We start from the raw sequence: 18,325 nt of genomic DNA, 5'->3' as shown, positions 1-18,325 counted from the left end.
GTAAGCAATTAAAGCTTTACAATGCTTCACTCTTTTTTACCTTGACATTTCCTGTGATCTTGACCTGACTGTCTTAGACTAGATCAGTTTTGAATAAACAGTTCAAGATATATTAATCAAACTTCATATGCTAATACATACTGATGAGAGCTATTATTGCATTAACTTATTTTGACCTTGAATTTTCTTTTGACCTTGACCTCACTTTTTAAAATATGTGTTTATCTAAGTTTCAAATAAACCATTAATTATATTTTTATCAACATTCATTTGATAATAGTAAATTCACACTGAAGTAAGCTTTTCAGCTAGAACAACATTTTGACCACAACCTTTCCTTTGACTTCTCTTTTCTTAAAACAAAGTGTTAAGCTCACTTTTATTAAATCATTAGATATTTTTATCAAACAAAATAAGCTAATATGTATTAGTGAGAGCTATTCAGCTGCATCAAAAACTTCATCTTGCACATTCCTGTGACCTTGACCTCCCTCCTCTTTAATATGTATTTTGCTTAGTTTTTAAGAAATAATTTAAGACATTTTATGTTTAACATGCACTTATACATAATTTGATGAGAATTTATTATCTATATCCAATTTATTTATATTTTAGTTTCAATTCTGAAAAAAAAAACTGTTTAAGATATTTTCATCAAACTTTATACACAAATACAAATTTTAGTTTTTAGTTTTTAGCTCACCTGAGCTGAAGGCTCAAGTGAGCTTTTCTGATCATATTTTGTCCGGTGTCCGTCTGTCTGTCTAGCTGTCTGTAAACTTTTCACATTTTCGACTTCTTCTCAAGAACCACTGGGCCATTTCAACCAAACTTGCCACAAAGCATCCTTGGGTGAAGGGGATTCAAGTTTTTTCAAATGAAGGGCCATGCCCTCATTCAAGCGGAGATAATTGGGAATTAATGAAAATTTGGTGGCATGTTTTAAAAATATTCTTCTCAAGAACCACTATGCCAGGAAAGATGAAACTTATGGATTAACATCCTCAGGAAGTGAATATTCAAATGTGTTCAAATCATGACCCCCGGGGGTAGGGCAGGGCCAAAATGGCCGACTAAAGTTTTATATAGAAATATATTGGAAAATTCTTAAAAAATCTTCTTCTTTAGAACCACTGTGCCAGGAAAGATGAAACTTATGGAGTAACATCCTCAGATAGTGTAGATTCAAGTTTGTTCAAATCATGACCCCCGGGGGTAGGGCAGGGCCAAAATGGCTTATCAAAGTTTTACATAGAAATATATAGGAAAATTCTTTAAAAATCTTCTTCTCAAGAATGACAAAGCCATAATTCATCAAATTTATATGGAAGCATCCTCAGGTAGTGAAAATTCAAGTTTGTTCAAATCATGACCCTGGGGGTAGGGCAGGGCCAAAAAGGCCGACCAAAGTTTTACATAGAAATTTATGGGAAAATTCTTTAAAAATCTTCTTCTCAAGAATGACAAATCCATAATTCATCATATTTATATGGAAGCATCTTCAGGTAGTGTAGATTCAAAAATTTGTACAAATCATGACCCCAGGGGGCAGGGCGGGGCCAAAATGGCCGACCAAAGTTTTACATAGAAATATATGGAAAATTTTTTGAAGAAAAGCAAATCCATGATTGATCATGGGATTACTTTTGGATTTTAACTTTTCAATTATAAACCAATTTCTACTTTTTCTTAGCTTCAGTACTCAGGTGAGCGATGTGGCCCATGGGCCTCTTGTTTAATGTACCATTAGTAATACACATCTGGCGGGACATTCATGTCCTATAGACATATTTCTAGTTTTTCAAATCATCACCTCAGGCTAGGGTCAGGCCACAATTAGGGATCAAAGTTTTATTTAGGAATAAAAGGAAACACATCTTTAAAGTTCTTCTTTTCAGGAACACCAAGAGCATGATTAATATGGAAATATTCTCAAGAGGTGTAGATTCAAGTTTGTACAAATCATGACCACCAGGGTTAGGGAGGTGCCATATTATTCCAGCCCCTTTTTGCCATCCATATGAAAATTCAAATTTTGAAACCATTTTACACATACACAAAACAAACCAATCATTTTCTAAATGATCATGGTTTAAAGCTAAATTGCAGCATAAGATATTAGGGAAGTTCTTGAAAGCAGGGTGATTAAACATGTCAAATATATGTAAAAAATAAATACATAAAAATTCTACCTCGATTTGATCCCCATCCCCCCCACCCCCCGGGCAAAATGAAAATTCCGAAACCTTACTGCACATCTACATGACACCACCAACCATCTCTTAAAATATGATAAGGCTGCTGAGTAAAATGTAGAAGGAGTTCAGGGAAGAAGGGGCTTTTTGTATAAAAAAACGTCATTTTTCGACCCCCATTTGATCCCCCGGGCAAAATCAAAATTCCGAAACCTTACTGCACATCTACATGACACCACCAACCATCTCTCAAAAGATGATTAGGCTGCTGAGTAAAATGTAGAAGGAGTTCAGGGAAGAAGGGGCTTTTTGTATAAAAAACGTCATTTTTCGACCCCCATTTGATCCCCCGGGGCAAAATCAAAATTCCGAAACCTTACTGCACATCTACATGACACCACCAACCATCTCTCAAAAGATGATTAGGCTGCTGAGTAAAATGTAGAAGGAGTTCAGGGAAGAAGGGGCTTTTTGTATAAAAAACGTCATTTTTCGACCCCCATTTGATCCCCCGGGGCAAAATCAAAATTCCGAAACCTTACTGCACATCTACATGACACCCCCAACCATCTCCCAAAGGATGATTAAGCTACTGTGAAAAATGTAGGAGGAGTTCAGGGAAGAAGGGGCTTTTTGTATAAAAAACGTCATTTTTCGACCCCCATTTGATCCCCCGGGGCAAAATCAAAATTCCGAAACCTTACTGCACATCTACATGACACCCCCAACCATCTCCCAAAGGATGATTAAGCTACTGTGAAAAATGTAGGAGGAGTTCAGGGAAGAAAAGTGTGACAGACGGACGGACGGACGGACGGACATGAGTAACAACAATATACCCGAACTTTCTTTCGAAAGTGCGGGTATAATTAAATACCAAGTGGACCATAATCTGCACAAATGTTCTTTGACAATGTTGACTTAACACAGAAGACAAGTGAAAGTAGAATTATAAGGATACACTAAGATTGATTCAATCCTATTTTGATTTACTAGTACATGTATTCATTTTTTATCTTTCCTTAGAGTTAATTTGTACAAAATGAAGTTCCATTGTGAAATCATTAAATATAGCAACTTATTTTAAAACATGCACAGATATGAATTTGAAAAAAAAAATTGAAACAAGAACATCTGTACAGGAGGAGGAACATGAGTATGTCACATATCACTTTTATCATAATGATGATGATTTTTCATATGTAACTGGAGGGAGGTCTTATGATTGTAAGCTTTTGGGCACAGATCACATCTGAATGACAGCTCTTTTGTATGAGAGAGCAGGTGACTATTTAAGTTGGATCTCGAGCTACAGCACTTTCCACATGTAATGCATTTGAAGGGTTTAATCCCTGCATGACGTACCTTCTTGTGGCGACTCAGTGCCCCAGAGAATATAAATCCCTTCCCACAAATGTCACAGATAAAGGATTTTTCTCCTTTGTGGATCTTAAGATGTAATTTTAAATTAGCTGGATGATTAAAAGATTTTCCGCACTGTTCACAATCATATGTTCTATCGTCATGCACCTTAAGCATATGTTGATTTAAGTCACCCCTTCTGCTATATGTAGATCCACATAACTCACATATATGTTTAACTCGTTGTTCCTCATTACATACATGCTGGCGTGAATGGAGAGCTTCTGAGAAAGTCTCTTTGCAAACTCTGCATTTCATCTTTTCAGCCACATGCATTCTCTTATGAGAAGCAAGGGCAGATCTAGATTTAATCACCTTGCCACACTCATCACAAATTGCACCTTTTCCTACACTCAATGGCCATAGTGGGAAGTTGTGCAGTCTTCTGTGATTTAGCATTTTATTTTTAGTCGAAAACTTTTCATCACATAGAAAACAAGGAAATACTTTATTGCTAGTTACATTTTTGGACTCAGAACTTTCATATACCACATCTTCCTGGTCAGATTCCACGTACTCAGTTCCATCACTATCACTAACATCATCATTCTGTAAATCATCTTCAGAGGTACAGCTTTTAAAATCTCCATCTTTCTCCATGAAATCAGTCTTTGAATATATTTTTTTTGAATATACTTCCACTGCTGTGCTCCTCTTTGAAATACTCCTTTCATACTCCTCCAGCAACTTCTCCTTTGAAATTCTTGTCAGCTTTATCACTGGCACTCTCTTCTTTGATATAGTGTTTCCACAATTTTCCATCATTTTCTCTTCTGAAATGCTTTTTTTAGGTTTTTTTGTTATTTTTACATTTAGAATGCTTCTTTCAGAATTTTTCTCTTCATCTGCATCTTCTTTTTCTTTACCTGTATCTTCTTTCTCTTCATCTTCATAAACATCCTCTTTTTCTTCATCTGAATCTTCTAACTTTCTAGATGCATCATTTTTATTTCCTGAAACATCCCCCTCTTTCTGAGGAACATAAAATGCTTTATTGCCAGTTTCATTTTTGGACTTGGAACTCTCATCTTTTGTATCTTCCTTATTGGATTCCATATAATCAGATCCATCACTAACTCTTACATCATCATTCTGTACATTATCTTCAGAGGAACAGCTTTTAGAATCTCCATCTTTCTTATTTAAATCAGTAGCTGAATTTGCCTTCTTTAAATGTTCTTCCACTGGTGTGCAATCTTCCCTTGAACTTGATTCCTTTCTATCATCTTTGGAGAAACAACTATTTAAATCTCCATCTTTCTCCATGAAATCTGTCTTTGAATTTGTTTTCTTTAAATACATTTCCACTGCTGTGCTCTTTTTTGAAATACTCCTTTCATAATCCTCCAGCAACTTCTCCTTTGAAATTTTTGGCAGCTTTATCACTGGCACTCTTTTCTTTGATATCATGCTTCCAAAATTGTCCTCTTTCTTAGGAACATCCTGCTCCTCTTCAGTAAAATCTTCCATCTCTTCCAATCCCTCTGATTCATCATCTCTGTCAGAATCTATCTGCACTTCTTGAGAGCCATTTTTCTGTGGATTTACATCCAATTCTTTTTCAGGTATGACAGTGGCAGGTTCATACTCCGCACTTGCGTCATTATTGACCTCTTCTTCACTATTTAAGAAGTTCAAGATGTTGTTCACCTGACTCTGAACATCATCCAGTTCTTCATGTTCAATCCCGACGTTAACTCTAACAGGTTTTAAGAATGCTTTGAATTTCAGCTCAGAAATGTCAAACATGTTAGGGTTTGTTTCAGCTGAGCACCATTCCATTATTGTCTTAATAGACTCACAGTGTAATTTGTACAGGGTGATTGGGGATGTATTACTGCTAGACCTACGAGAGTATATATCCTTATTGGTGTTGGTAATAGAGATCTAGTAGCTTGGAGTTGGAGAATTTTGATTACATGTGTTATGTTTCTAAGTAAATCCTCTGGATTGTGGATCCCTTTTTGAATCTTAAAGCTTTACAAAAGGCATCTGTTCCACCTGAAAATATTAAAAAACAGTGCAATATTTGTAACCATTTGGTTTAACAAGAGGCCCATGGGCCTTATAGGTAACCTGATCATCATGCAACAACTATACAATGATTGAATTTGCTTCATGTTTTAAGCTAGATGCTATGGAATTCACAATTTTGAAAGAGGCAGCAATTGCTTAGTTTGGTATATGCAGGGTATTTGGGGAACAACAATGCATTTCAACTGATGAGTAATCTTCATATTCAGCAATAAACAGTAGTGCTGTTACCACACATGAACCCCTGATCCTAGGTCCACAAATTGCTCAATTTTTAAAAAGGCACCCTTGCTTATAAAAAAGATTTGATTAAGTTACCAAGTAACACATTTCAAACAGTTCATTTTTAGTATATAAGTAGAGCCCCACCTCCCTCTATGAAAACCCTGACCCAAGGGCCTTGAAATTCACAATTCTGTAAGAATGGCCCTTGCTCATCATAGCTATATATGTAAAGTGGCTGCAACATTACTGTTGACAACTTACACAAACGATCATGTTACATGAATGGTTCCGCATAATTAACACATGATTAAACCTGATACACGAACGATCCTTCACGCACATGATTCTACGCATTACACACTCTTGCACGATTTACCATTCACAGTAGCTCAGTTTGTAGAGTGCTTGCTCTGTGATTGGGGGGAGATCGTGAGTTCAAATCTCAGTCGCCACTGATATAAGTTGATATAAAATGGGTAGCAACTGTTCCTTGGCCATGAACTTTGAAGTGAAAGTTGTGGGTCCTTCAGATGAGACCTTATGCCCCACCCCCACTTTTTTTCCCAACCTTAGAAATAATATAGGAAATTTTAATTGAAAGTCTGATTGCAGTTTTTGCAACAGCATACATTTTTAAGGAAGTTCAAGAAAAGAGACTGTTTGATTTTTGTACTGTAAAATGTAATTACAAAGAAAAAAAGTATACATGCTTCCCGATCGTTTTACATGCGAAATCATCCACAGCTGATGTGACGTTAAATGACGTAGCAATGCTGCTCTGGGTCGATAGACGTATGCATGTTTATCATTTCTCCGAATTTTTTCTTATTAACATAGGAAAAAGAAATTTTGCACTAGTGTTTTATTCTTTCTTTATAAAATGTTGATGAATTTTCATGAAAGAATCTCCGTCCTTTATGCATTAAATGAAATTGTATTAATAATTTCCAAACAGCCCTTGTACAAAACAAACTTTCCACATTTCTTATCACTCGATCTCTCATGATTAAAACCACAAATGACTGAGTCTGATACAGGCATGATCTTGCACGTTACACACGATCACATGCACAATTGTACACGATTGGTTTGTCAATAATAATGTTGCAGCCACATAACCCAGCACATTATGGGGGGTAACTATCAAGATAAGATTTTGTTTAATCATTAAAAAGAACCAATTAAAAAGAAATGAATAGGAAAAAAATAACATGTAAATCAATAAAATTAATGATATTGACAGATTTCTAGCTCTGACCTTGGTCCTGCATCACAAGTAAGTAGACTGCTTACGGTAGTGTACTGGATGTGTGTGAATGACCGTTTTCTTCAGTGTTGAATCTCCAAGATTGCCTCTCTGCCAAATCAACAAGGACCTTGATGGGGTCTATTATAAAAAAAAAATTCAGTACAGATTGAGCATTTGTTTCCCTACTATTGGCTTTTTAATGAGTTATGTACAGAACGGACAAGATGCTTTTGTTGTTAGGGTTTTTGCATTAACATTTCAAAATCAGAGAAAATTCAAACAAGCGATAAGTGATTCTGCAGTTGAGTTAACGAGGCCGAGTCTAATCGAGTTGCGCAGCTTTTTAATTTCATGCAGTGATTTGTGCAATAGTACAACTTTGCCGAATATTTTGATTTAAATACAAAATTAACTTTATTTGTGATCCCTACTCTGAAATGTGATTTTATGACAAAAATTAGGAAAAAAAATGCTAAAATGCCTCTAATGATGTCACCATTTTTAGATTTTGTACGCAATGCATGACGCTGAAGAATGACATATGACTCACTCTTATATGTTCGTAGATGTTTTACTAAAAACTGATGACAGAATATCCAAAGATACAAACTAGCAATATAAACATTGCAGCTACTTTTGCCAGAAAAATCATATACGCCAATAATTCTTCTGCACTGAAATGTAATTATACGTAATATGGCAATTTTAGAGGTATTGGGCTTTGAAAAAAATAAACTTAGTAATTAATTCTTTCAACTCGTCATTTAGATACATCTATGATGTATTGTCAATTAATAATGTTAATTTCCATTCCTAAGATATATCCAGGTGAGCTTGAGATAAAAGATACCACAGAGTCCGACACTTCTGTTTCATACTTGGATATTTTACTTGAAAAAGACACTAATGGTAATCTAACGACCAAGCTATAGGATAAACATGATGACTTTAACTTTTCTATTGTCAACTTACCTTACTTATGCAGCAATATACCTTCATCGCCTGCATACGGAGTATATATATCTCAGTTGATTGGATACGCAAGAGCATGATCTATGTATGAACAATTTCTAAAACGAGGTAAATTTTTGACAAACAAGTTGACGAAACAAGAATATCAGCAGTCTCATTTAAAGTCATCATTTCTTAAGTTTTATGGTCGATACAATGACCTTGTAAGCAAATACAGTTTATCATTGAGTCAAATGCTGACTGACGTGTTTCATACCAATTGTGAATCCATTTTTTATACACTGAATTGACAACATATTTTTTCCGTTATTTCTTGATCCTGACAAGGAGCACAAGACGGGTGTGACCGGTAAGCAGGGGATGCTCACTCCTCCATGGCACCTGATCCCACCTCTGTTGTTTGCTCTGCTTTAATTTTGTATTTTTTTATGAATTTGAGATTGAATACTGTTCGTTATCTCCATATCCTTCTATACCAACCTACATGGTGATTTTTTATTTAAATTTCACAATTTAGTGATTTTTTAAAGTATCTTTTGGTAAATGCTTACGCATAGGTTTCAGCTTTTCTGGCTCAGTGGTTCTTAAGTAGATTTAAAGATTTTTTCCTACAATGAATTTCATATACTTGAATGAAAAAGAAATTTCTAGAGCAGAAATACAAAAATATGGAAAAATATGATAATTTGGCGCTTTGCCATCAAATTTCAATAGGGTCCAATACATGTAGTAAAATTTGACAACTTTTGGGATGGCCCCCTAAGAAATTGGGATGGTAAACATTCGATAAATGTAACAGTAAATATTAATTTTCCAAAAATTATGAAAATTCCTAGGGAAGAAATAATTACACTCGGCCTCGTTAAACATGTTAAAGCTCCTGTGGTTAAAGGCATAACCATTATCTTTAAAAAAGAGTCTGAGTAAATTCGAACCAAAGACCTATGTTAACTAACAGTTTATAGGTCCCTGTTCGAACAAACAGCTTCATCAATTGTGCTATGATTACAACATGTATGCATCACAATGTGGTAGGCCTAATACATACGGTGCCCTTACATTAAAAGTAAAACGGATAAAACACGTTTTTCTTCCAAAGTTCAACTTCCCATTGTTTACTTCCGGACAAATGCGCCGATTTACCCAAATGGACCCAAATGAACCCAAATTAAATGGACCCAAATGGAAACTCAAATGGACCCAAATGGAATTTAATATGTACAGTGTATATCATTGTATTATCAAGTTGTTAACTATTTAAAATAATTGAAATGAACTTTACACAAATAGAATTAATATTTTATAATATTATCACTTTCTTAAATTGCAACTTAAAAATTTTGTTACAATAATTTTGTAAATAAATTGAATACACAACTGAAGTATATAGTTTCCATGGGCGTCGGAACGGAGTAGATGAGGTCCATTGGGGTAAATCGACGTGCCGCTTCTATGGGACGGGGTAGAAGAATTATGGTTCAAAGGTTATACCCGCACCAAAAAAAAAAAAAAAAAAAAAAAAATACAGATCTTTCATTACTTAATTATATTTTCTTTGTTTCATGTTTATTATAATTTTTTTTTATAATGTGACGTGTTACTAAGCAAAGAATAGATTTACATTGAAAAAAGAAACAGATTTCAGCGCGGGATCCTCAAAAAACATATACCAATTATATTGCTTTTATTTCTTTTTAGAGAAGTGGACAGGATTTTGTCTACGTGTACACTTCTTCTTAAGAGAATGCATGCAGTACTGAGTAATTATAATTTCAAACATTATACCGATATCAATATCATTCGGTTTTTGATGTGTTCATTGTACATATATTTATATCTACCTCTATAATTCTGTTACATCTGAAAGAAGATTCCAGATGTTTTCTGAGTAAATCAAGATATATATGGACTTTTTCTTGTGTATATATTTTTTTTACCAGAATCAAGTTTAGATGCACCTTTAATTTTGATACCAATTTCACATCGATCCGCGTTTTCGAGATCGAAGAGGTCCGCGTTTTCTAGGGCGGGGGTGGGGGTGGGGGTGTTCATCTACATGTAAGGGAACAAAGTCACATTTACTTGGAGTTAGTGTATAATTTAATAACTCTGAAAATTCTAGGGGGTCCGGAACTCCACCCCACCCTAGATGGCTAGGCATGTTGGCTCCCACTGTTTGGCATTCTGAAGACCTGATTATTCTCAGTCCCTTTAATTAATCTTTTATACCTTTTGAAATACTGGTATCCTTTAGATTCGTGTGAAATTGCTGAAAAAAATTTAAGAATCGGATCTAAATATGTCTATAGCTGCATCGGCACTCACGTCGGATTTGCCCTGGTTGATGCCAATTGAAGCACCAAATAGCATTATATTTTTCTAATAATTAACGTTAGACGAGTCTTTGTAATTTAAATTTATTTGTTAATTAATATCCTACTTCGGTAAATAAAAATTTATAAAATTAAAGCATTCCTTTTAGTATCAATCAAGTTGAAATTTGAAAACAACTTAAGCATGGCCGAAAATGACAAAATAAATTTTTTAAAAAGTTGACAATTGAAAAATTAAAATCATATCTCATTTGTCAAACAATCTATTAGTTGTTATTTGGCCTTATTATCATCTACATTTGTATAATGAAATTCAGTAAACCAAAAGTAAAAATAGATGCGTCGGAATCTATGTTAATTTTTTTAACATGTTTAATTATAATAGGATACTTAATTGTTTATCGATTGGATATATAGTGAAAATAACTAATGGAGCTGAAATTCGTTTCTTTTTCAGTGTAAATTCTATATACGCCACCTATGTGTTCAAGGTAAGTATCACATACCTTGCCAAACAAATATAATATAACAAAGAAATATAAATAAGCAATGAAAGATCTACATCTTGTATAATGTTAAAAACATATTGTGTAAATAAAGAGTCAGCATGGTCAGTACAATATACATAAATTTGTTCATCTATAAAAAATAACTGTGAAAGTAATTAGAAATATCATCTGTTCTGAATACAGGTGTAGAGGTCAAATGTGAACTCCACGTTATCTTATTACTCACAAGCATTCAGAATCTCTGAAATATAGGTTGTCGACAATTAAATTTGTAAATTGTTTCAGACATACACAGACATACATACCGCTGTACATATTAGGTTCCATTTGGGTTCATTTGATTTCCATTTGGGTCTACATAACTATGTTGCATGTTAACATACTTTATCTTACACCCCCCCCTCCCCCCGTTTAAAAAAAAAGAAAGAATAAGAAGAGAAATGAGTTTCAAAGCGTTTAATATCATGTTATATTTTAAATATTTAAACCATAGTTATTTTAGGCATTTTAAACTCAATATATATTTTGTAATTGAGAATAACCTCGGTTGTGCGGATGTCTAACTTACGGAGCCCTATTTTACCCCGTCCCACCCCGCTACATTAAACTTCCGGAAGTAAACAATGGGAAGTTAGATTTGGAAGAAAACGTGTTTTTTTCCTTTTTAAATGTAAAGGAATCGTACGTATTTGTTCATATTTAAACCTCATGGTGGTGCATAAGTTTTGTTATCATGGGCTTGCATGTTTGTTCGAATTTTCTTGTATTTTAATCGATTTTGAAACCAAAGCCCTTAAAGCTTACAACAGGAGCATCTGCATGTAGCTTGTTTGAATGTTCGCTGCCTTACAACTAGGGCATCTTTTCCGTTCAGTATGAATTAATTAACTTTAACTTAAGCCAAAATGAGGCATTGTATTTAAGATGTTTTAATTTAGTCCGACAAAACCTCATTTAAAAAAAGCTTAGCAGGACAACAAATGCTCAATTATGTTAATATATTAAATTAGTGTATTTTTCTTTACAGACTCCATCACGGTCCTTGTTGGTTTGGCAGAATGACAGGCTTGCAGATTCAATTTTGAAGAAAGTGGTCAAGTTGGAGGATCAAGATCAGAATTTTAAAAATATCTGTCTATACCAAGATGGTAATTTTCATCCAATTCCTTTCTTCTTTTAATATTAATATTGGTTTATTTTAAATTTTTAAATTATTAAAAATAAAACTTGATATCATGTTTATCCCCTTTATGTACTGTACATGTAAAAAAAATAGCAAAATTAAATTTTAGCCCATTGACAATTAAGTATTGAGTGGTTTGGGTAATCATGCTCTAGTGCTTTACATGTACCCATTGTACCACAGATATTCAGAGGCATAGCCAGAGTACTTTTGATACGGACGTCTGAGTAGGCAGGGGGTTTTGGGGCTGCCTTAAGTAGTGCTGTGCGATATTACCGGTTAACCGGTGTATCCCGATTTTTTTCTTCACAATACGTATCGCGGTATTTTTTTGTGAATACCGGTTCGGGTTCGATATGCTATAAATTGTTATAAAAAGAGTTATTTGCCCTTTTCAAGGTAAAATATGGCGGCAAGCGACGTGAAGTGTGATCAGAAACAAGAGACATATCTCTGTCAGAAACGAAAAGACAACAGTTACATCAATCCCCTTCATGTTAAAGCCGAATGTAAATATTACAACTTGATTCGTCAAGTTGTGCCACCAGAAACTTAGCTTGCCACTTGCGCCGACACAACGCGACCAGGCAGTTGCAATATGAACTCGAGAATACATGTAATTTGAGTTTGTGTTTTCACTTGACATTGACGAAAGGCAAAATTTATTAAAAAATTTATATTGTGATAAATTGCAATACAAAATATAATATTGCTATATATCGCGATACGATTTTTCAGTCGCGATACCCAGCTCTAGCCTCAAGACCCCATTTAGAATCAGGACAAAGCCCTGGTAGGACAAAGACCCCGGAAGCTATTGAATTTTCGATCATTTTGATGTGCAGATATGACCCTCCTGATCACATTTTACTTACATTTTATAAGTTTGTTACTGTATATTCGAGGCATAGCTGTATTAACCTGTATGACTGGAAAGTCTGGATTAGAATGTAATGCATATAAAAAAAAAAACCCTCAAAAGTATTCAATAGTAACAGAGCTGCCAACCCTTACAATTTTGGCGTAAGTCTTAGGAAATTAGTGTTGAAAATACACCTTATGATTTCTCTCTGTATTTTTCTGATTTCAATTTTTCTTGATCAAAGTTTATAACCGAAATTTTCATAACTGACCATCTACAGTTTCTACCATTATAATTAAATATTCATTATCCTTACAACGCTTGCTTGTATGGCCGTTTCGGTTTCAGATGGAAGATCGCATTCATGTCAATGTTTTAAAGTTAACAAAATGCATCTTCCCAAGTCAAGAGTTTCTGATCTGCTCTGCTCCACATAAACCCTTGACCTAATAGACTGAGTTTGACGGGGTTAGAAAAGCGTTCTCGGATTGGCCTCATGAAAGCTTGCATGAACCAATCAAAATCATTGTTTTATTTAAAATGAAACTAAATCGTAAACAGAAAATCACGCCAGTTTTAGTCCCAAGGATAACGTCTTTATTATTAAATAGCCCATTAAAGGTTTGTCTCAGCATTTTAGGTGAGTTATATTGAATTCATTACCAACAACCAATATTATCTCAAATTCTCTGTTGAATTCATTTACTCTGATTGGCTAATAGCAGAGGTCAGTAGAGTTCAAAATGTGTAATCTCACTAGATGGCGTGACAGTAAACCCCGTCAAACTTAGCCTATTTGGTCAAGGGTTTATGTGGAGTGGAGCGGATCAGAAACTCTTGACCTGGGAAGATGACAAAATGGAAACATGCCTTAAATTTATGTGGAAGCATCCTGGGGTAGTGTAGCTTCTAAATTGTAGACTTTCTGTGCAATTCCAGACAATTTAAAACAAATTCATTATACAGTATTTTTAGATAGGGAATATTCAACTTCTTTTTCTTTTTCCAATTAAAAACCAGATCTAAAGTTGAGGGAGCAGCAAATAGATATGGTGGATCAATTAAAAAAAAAAGTATTACTTGACAATTTAGGCTCTTAAAGCAAAGTGTAGCAGTATAGATGAAGAGAAAATTCAGATCTAGATTGTGCCATATCATATTATTCTGCAAGTACATGTAGTAAATATTTCAATGTTTCTATATATTTTCAGGTGGAACAGATGCCTTTTGTAAAGTTTTTGGATTCAGAATGGGATCCACAGTCCAGAGGATTTACTTATAAACGTAACACAGGCAATCAAAATCCTCCAGCTCCAAGCCACGCAATCTCTATTACCAACACCAATATGGATTTACACCCTCATAAATCTAGCACCAATACCTCACCAATCACACTGTACAAATGTCAAGTCTGTAGAAGAGCATACATGAGACAGTCCACACTAGAGAAGCATGAACGCACCCATCCAGAACTGTCTGGAGAGGTGAAGAATAACAAGGGACCTTCACCAAAACTCAAATCAAAGCCAGGATCAGGTCATAGAGATGAACAAACTCACCAAGAACAGGCTGGAGGGGTGAAGAATAACAAGGGACCTTCACCAAAGCCCAAATCAAAGCCAGGATCAGGTCAAAGAGATGAACAAACTCACCCAGAGCTGGCTGGAGAGATGAAGAATAACAAGGGACCTTCACCAAAGCCCAAATCAAAGCCAGAATTAGGTCATAGAGAGGATATTCAGGAAGTCCCAGTAAGAGATGCAAGACCTTCATCTGGGGACAGATCAGAAGATAAAGCAACTTTAAAGAATCAAGAAGAAGGTTTGAATGGCAAGGCCACTTTGACAGAAAAATCCAGATCACTGTCAAAATCGAGTCATGGAAATGGGGTTCAAGATTATACAATTAATACAATCCTTTACAATGAGTCTCAATCATCAACAATATCCTGTAACAATGAACAAGTTCAAGAAGATTTTACCAGGATTACAGACACGTCAAAATCCAAACAAAAACCACAATCCTGTCCAGAGGCTCAGGTTGAAGCAGTAAATAGAAACACAACATCTGCAAAGGCATCCAAATCAAAGCCAAAAGTACAACACAGGAAAAAAGTTGAAAAAGTGAAAAATAATGATAAATCTACAACTAAATCAATGTCAAGTACAACTCAAAACTCAAACTCAAACACCAGAATTTCTCAACCTGCCACCAATTTTGAGAACATAACAGAAAAACAGTCAGGACTTGATTATTTGAATCCAGAAATTGAAAGGAAAGTTCGATCTGCTGTTATAGAAAATTGCAGTTTTGATCAAGATACAGAAAAGTGTGGTTTCCAGGAGTCTAATAAGACAGTAATGGAATGGTGCTCAGCTGGAACAAACTCTAACATGTTTGACCTTTCTCAGAAAAAATTCAAAGCATTCATAAACCCTCCTGGAGAAAATGTAGAGATTGAACATGAACAACTGGATGATGTTCAGAGTCAGGTGACTAACATCTTGAACTTCTTAAATAGTGAGGAAGAGGTCAATAATGAAAAAAGTGCAGAGTATGAATCTGCCACTGTCATACCTGAAAAAAAACTGGATGCAAATCCACAGAAAAATGGCTCTCAAGAAGTACAGATAGATTCTGACAGAGATGATGAATCCGATGGATTGGAAGAGATGGAAGATTTTACTGAAGAGGAGCAGGATGTTCCTCAGAAAGAGGAGGATGTTTCAGAAAATAAAAATGATGTATCTGGAAAGGTAGAAGATTCAGATGAAGAAAAGGTAGACGTTTATGAAGATAAGGAAGATATAGGTAAAGAAAAAGAAGATGCAGATGAAAAGACGACTTCTGGAAGAAGCATTCTAAAAGTGAAAATAACAAAAAAACCAAAAGAAAGCATTTCAAAAGAAGTGATGGAAAATTTCGGAAGCACTATATCAAAGAAGAAAGTGCCAGTGATAAAGCTGACAAGAATTTCAAAGGAGAAGTTGCTAGAGGAGTATGAAAGGAGTATTTCAAAGAGGAGCACAGCAAGGGAAGTGTTTTCAAGGTCGGCAAATTCAAAGATTGATTTCATGGAGAAAGATGGAGATTTAAAAAGGTGTTCCTCTGAAGATGTAAGGAAGGAATCAAGTTCTAGGGAGGATTGTACACCAATGGAAATGAATTCAAAAACCGCTGATTCAAAGACAGATGTCATGGAGAAAGATGGTGAGTTTAAGAGCTGTTCCTCTGAAGATGATTCACAGAATGATGATGTAAGTGATAGTTATGGATCTGATTACATGGAATCCAATAAAGAAGATACGAAAGATGAGAGTTCCGAGTCCAAAAATGTAACTGCCGATAAAGCATTTCATTGCTTTCTGTGTGGTGAAAAGTTTTCGACTAAAGGTAAAATGAAATATCACCGACGACTGCACAAATTCCCACTATGGCCATTGAGTTTTGGGAAAGGTGCAGGTTGTGATGAGTGTGGAAAAATGATTAAGTCTAGATCTGCCCTTCATTCTCATAAGAAAACGCACTTGGCTAATGCCAAAAGCGTGAAATGCAGAGTTTGCAAAAAGACTTTTTCTGAAGCTCTCCAATTACGCCAGCATGTATGTAACAAGGAAGAAATTGTAAAACACATTTGTGAGTTATGTGGATCTTTATTCAACAGAAGGAGTTGCTTGAATGAACATATGTTAAGGGAACATGATGATAGAACATTTGATTGTGAACATTGTGGAAAATCTTTTAAGCATCCATCTAATTTACGAAAACATGTTAAGATCCACACAGAAGAAAAATCCTTTGTCTGTGATGTCTGTGGACAAAGTTTTACATTCTCCGGCACACTGCATCGCCACATGAAGGTACATTCAGATAGTAAACCCTTCGAATGCATCACGTGTGGAAAGTTCTATCGTACGAGATACAACTTAAACAGTCACATGCTCACTCATACAAAAGAGAAGCCATTCAGATGTGACCTGTGCCCAGAAGCCTTTAATCATAAGATCTCCCTCCAGTTACATGTGAGAAAGAGTCATCACTATGACCTAGATTAATATGTGACATGACCTAGTTTAATATGTGACATACTCATGTAGCTTCTCTTTTACAGCTTTTCTTGTTGTTTCAATTTATTAATTATATCTGAAAATGCCAAGCAAGATAGATACAGTTTTTCAGCTGTAAGAATTAATGATTTCACAATGGAATTTCATTTTGTACAAATAAACTCTATAGGGAGATTAAGAAATGAATATCCATCTAGGATTAAAATTGGATCAATCTCGATGAATCCTTGTCATCTTATTGAACTTTGTTTTTGTATAAAGTTAAAGGACATTTGTGCAGATGATGGTCCACTTGGTAATTGATGGAACTATACTAAATATCCATTTAAAAAAGAATGAAATGAGTGAAAGGGTATACTATGTTAAATACATCCCTGAGATATTGTGAAAATAACGCTTGGAGATGCAGATAATGATATTTTTTAAAAGGCATGTTTATAGGAAGCTTTTAATTTTACTTTTCATTCCATACAAAACAGTAAGATTTTGTTATCATATCCTTGTCTTTTTTTATGAAAATAAAATAAAATGAAATAATGATATGCTGAACTGCATTATGTTTACATGAAAACATACCCATTCTGAGCACTTGGGTGGCTTGGGTATTTAGACCTGGGCCTTGTTTGGCAGGGGACCAAGGGCAGGATGCTAATACAGTATGTTAGCTGAAGGATATTGAGATAACGAAGTTTATTGTATGATTGAATAATTTCCTTCTCTCTGATTGGCTGAGATCCAACTATGTTAGAAAAACACTACGTTGTATTGACCTGCATGTGACGTTCCAGGTCAATACAAGGATTTATTTCCTCTACATTGATCTAAAAATAGATTGGGATATTCCAAATTGATACAAATTGTTTTGAAAAGCTATTTAAACGACTGATTTTTTTTATGTGAAAAAAGCGAATATTATATTTTAGGGTTGGGGTGGTAAGAGGGGATGCAGGGACCCCCCTCCAACACTGCAACTGAACATAACGGGTTTTTTTTTTTTTTTACTTTTTGTCAGTCAGTGTTCCCTGATAATACTCCTTCCATTCAAAATCTATCCTATAAAAAGACTGACATTATACATGTATTATTTTTTTCATGACAACTAAAATTGATAAAAGAAATTTCATATTGATACGACTGGTAAGGTTTCTTCACATTTTTATTCTGTTTCTCTCTTGTATTTGGCTAGGATTTAATTAATTGCAAGTTAACAAGTAATGAGCTGTATCATTTTACCAGTGAATCATATAATAAAACAATTATTGCTGGTTTTTTTT

The 18,325-nt window shown here is 34.8% G+C and overlaps 2 protein-coding genes across 7 annotated transcripts; one reads left to right on the top strand and one right to left on the bottom strand.

Annotated features, from left to right (window-relative positions):
* Positions 1-2,825: 2,825 nt before the first annotated feature.
* On the bottom strand, positions 2,826-9,236 carry LOC134235704 (zinc finger protein 37-like). 5 transcript variants are annotated; one of them, XM_062717854.1, is made up of 3 exons: positions 9,157-9,236; positions 7,135-7,263; positions 2,826-5,618 (listed from the first exon to the last, which is right to left on the bottom strand). In XM_062717854.1, exon 3 carries the CDS (start codon positions 5,397-5,399, stop codon positions 3,357-3,359), a length of 2,043 nt encoding a protein of 680 aa, XP_062573838.1. In that variant the 5' UTR covers positions 5,400-5,618; positions 7,135-7,263; positions 9,157-9,236; the 3' UTR covers positions 2,826-3,356. The 5 variants fall into 5 exon arrangements, with proteins under 5 accessions (XP_062573838.1, XP_062573839.1, XP_062573842.1 ...); XM_062717855.1 differs by having other exon boundaries at positions 9,146-9,228; XM_062717858.1 differs by having other exon boundaries at positions 7,170-7,263; positions 9,146-9,228.
* A 2,293-nt stretch (positions 9,237-11,529) lies between these two features.
* Positions 11,530-17,591, top strand: LOC134235702 (zinc finger protein 37 homolog). 2 transcript variants are annotated; one of them, XM_062717852.1, is made up of 3 exons: positions 11,530-11,620; positions 11,967-12,087; positions 14,196-17,591. In XM_062717852.1, exons 2-3 carry the CDS (start codon positions 12,085-12,087, stop codon positions 17,037-17,039), a joined length of 2,847 nt encoding a protein of 948 aa, XP_062573836.1. In that variant the 5' UTR covers positions 11,530-11,620; positions 11,967-12,084; the 3' UTR covers positions 17,040-17,591. The 2 variants fall into 2 exon arrangements, with proteins under 2 accessions (XP_062573836.1, XP_062573837.1); XM_062717853.1 differs by having other exon boundaries at positions 11,543-11,609.
* The last annotated feature ends 734 nt before the right edge of the window (positions 17,592-18,325 follow it).

The sequence above is a fragment of the Saccostrea cucullata genome, unplaced genomic scaffold (assembly GCF_032062105.1).
Source record: "Saccostrea cucullata isolate Sc308-1 unplaced genomic scaffold, CSIRO_AGI_Scuc_v1 ctg15103, whole genome shotgun sequence".
Lineage (NCBI taxonomy): Eukaryota > Metazoa > Mollusca > Bivalvia > Ostreida > Ostreidae > Saccostrea > Saccostrea cuccullata.
Note: the sequence above shows the minus strand (reverse complement) of the source record. Positions and strands in the feature narration are given on the sequence as shown.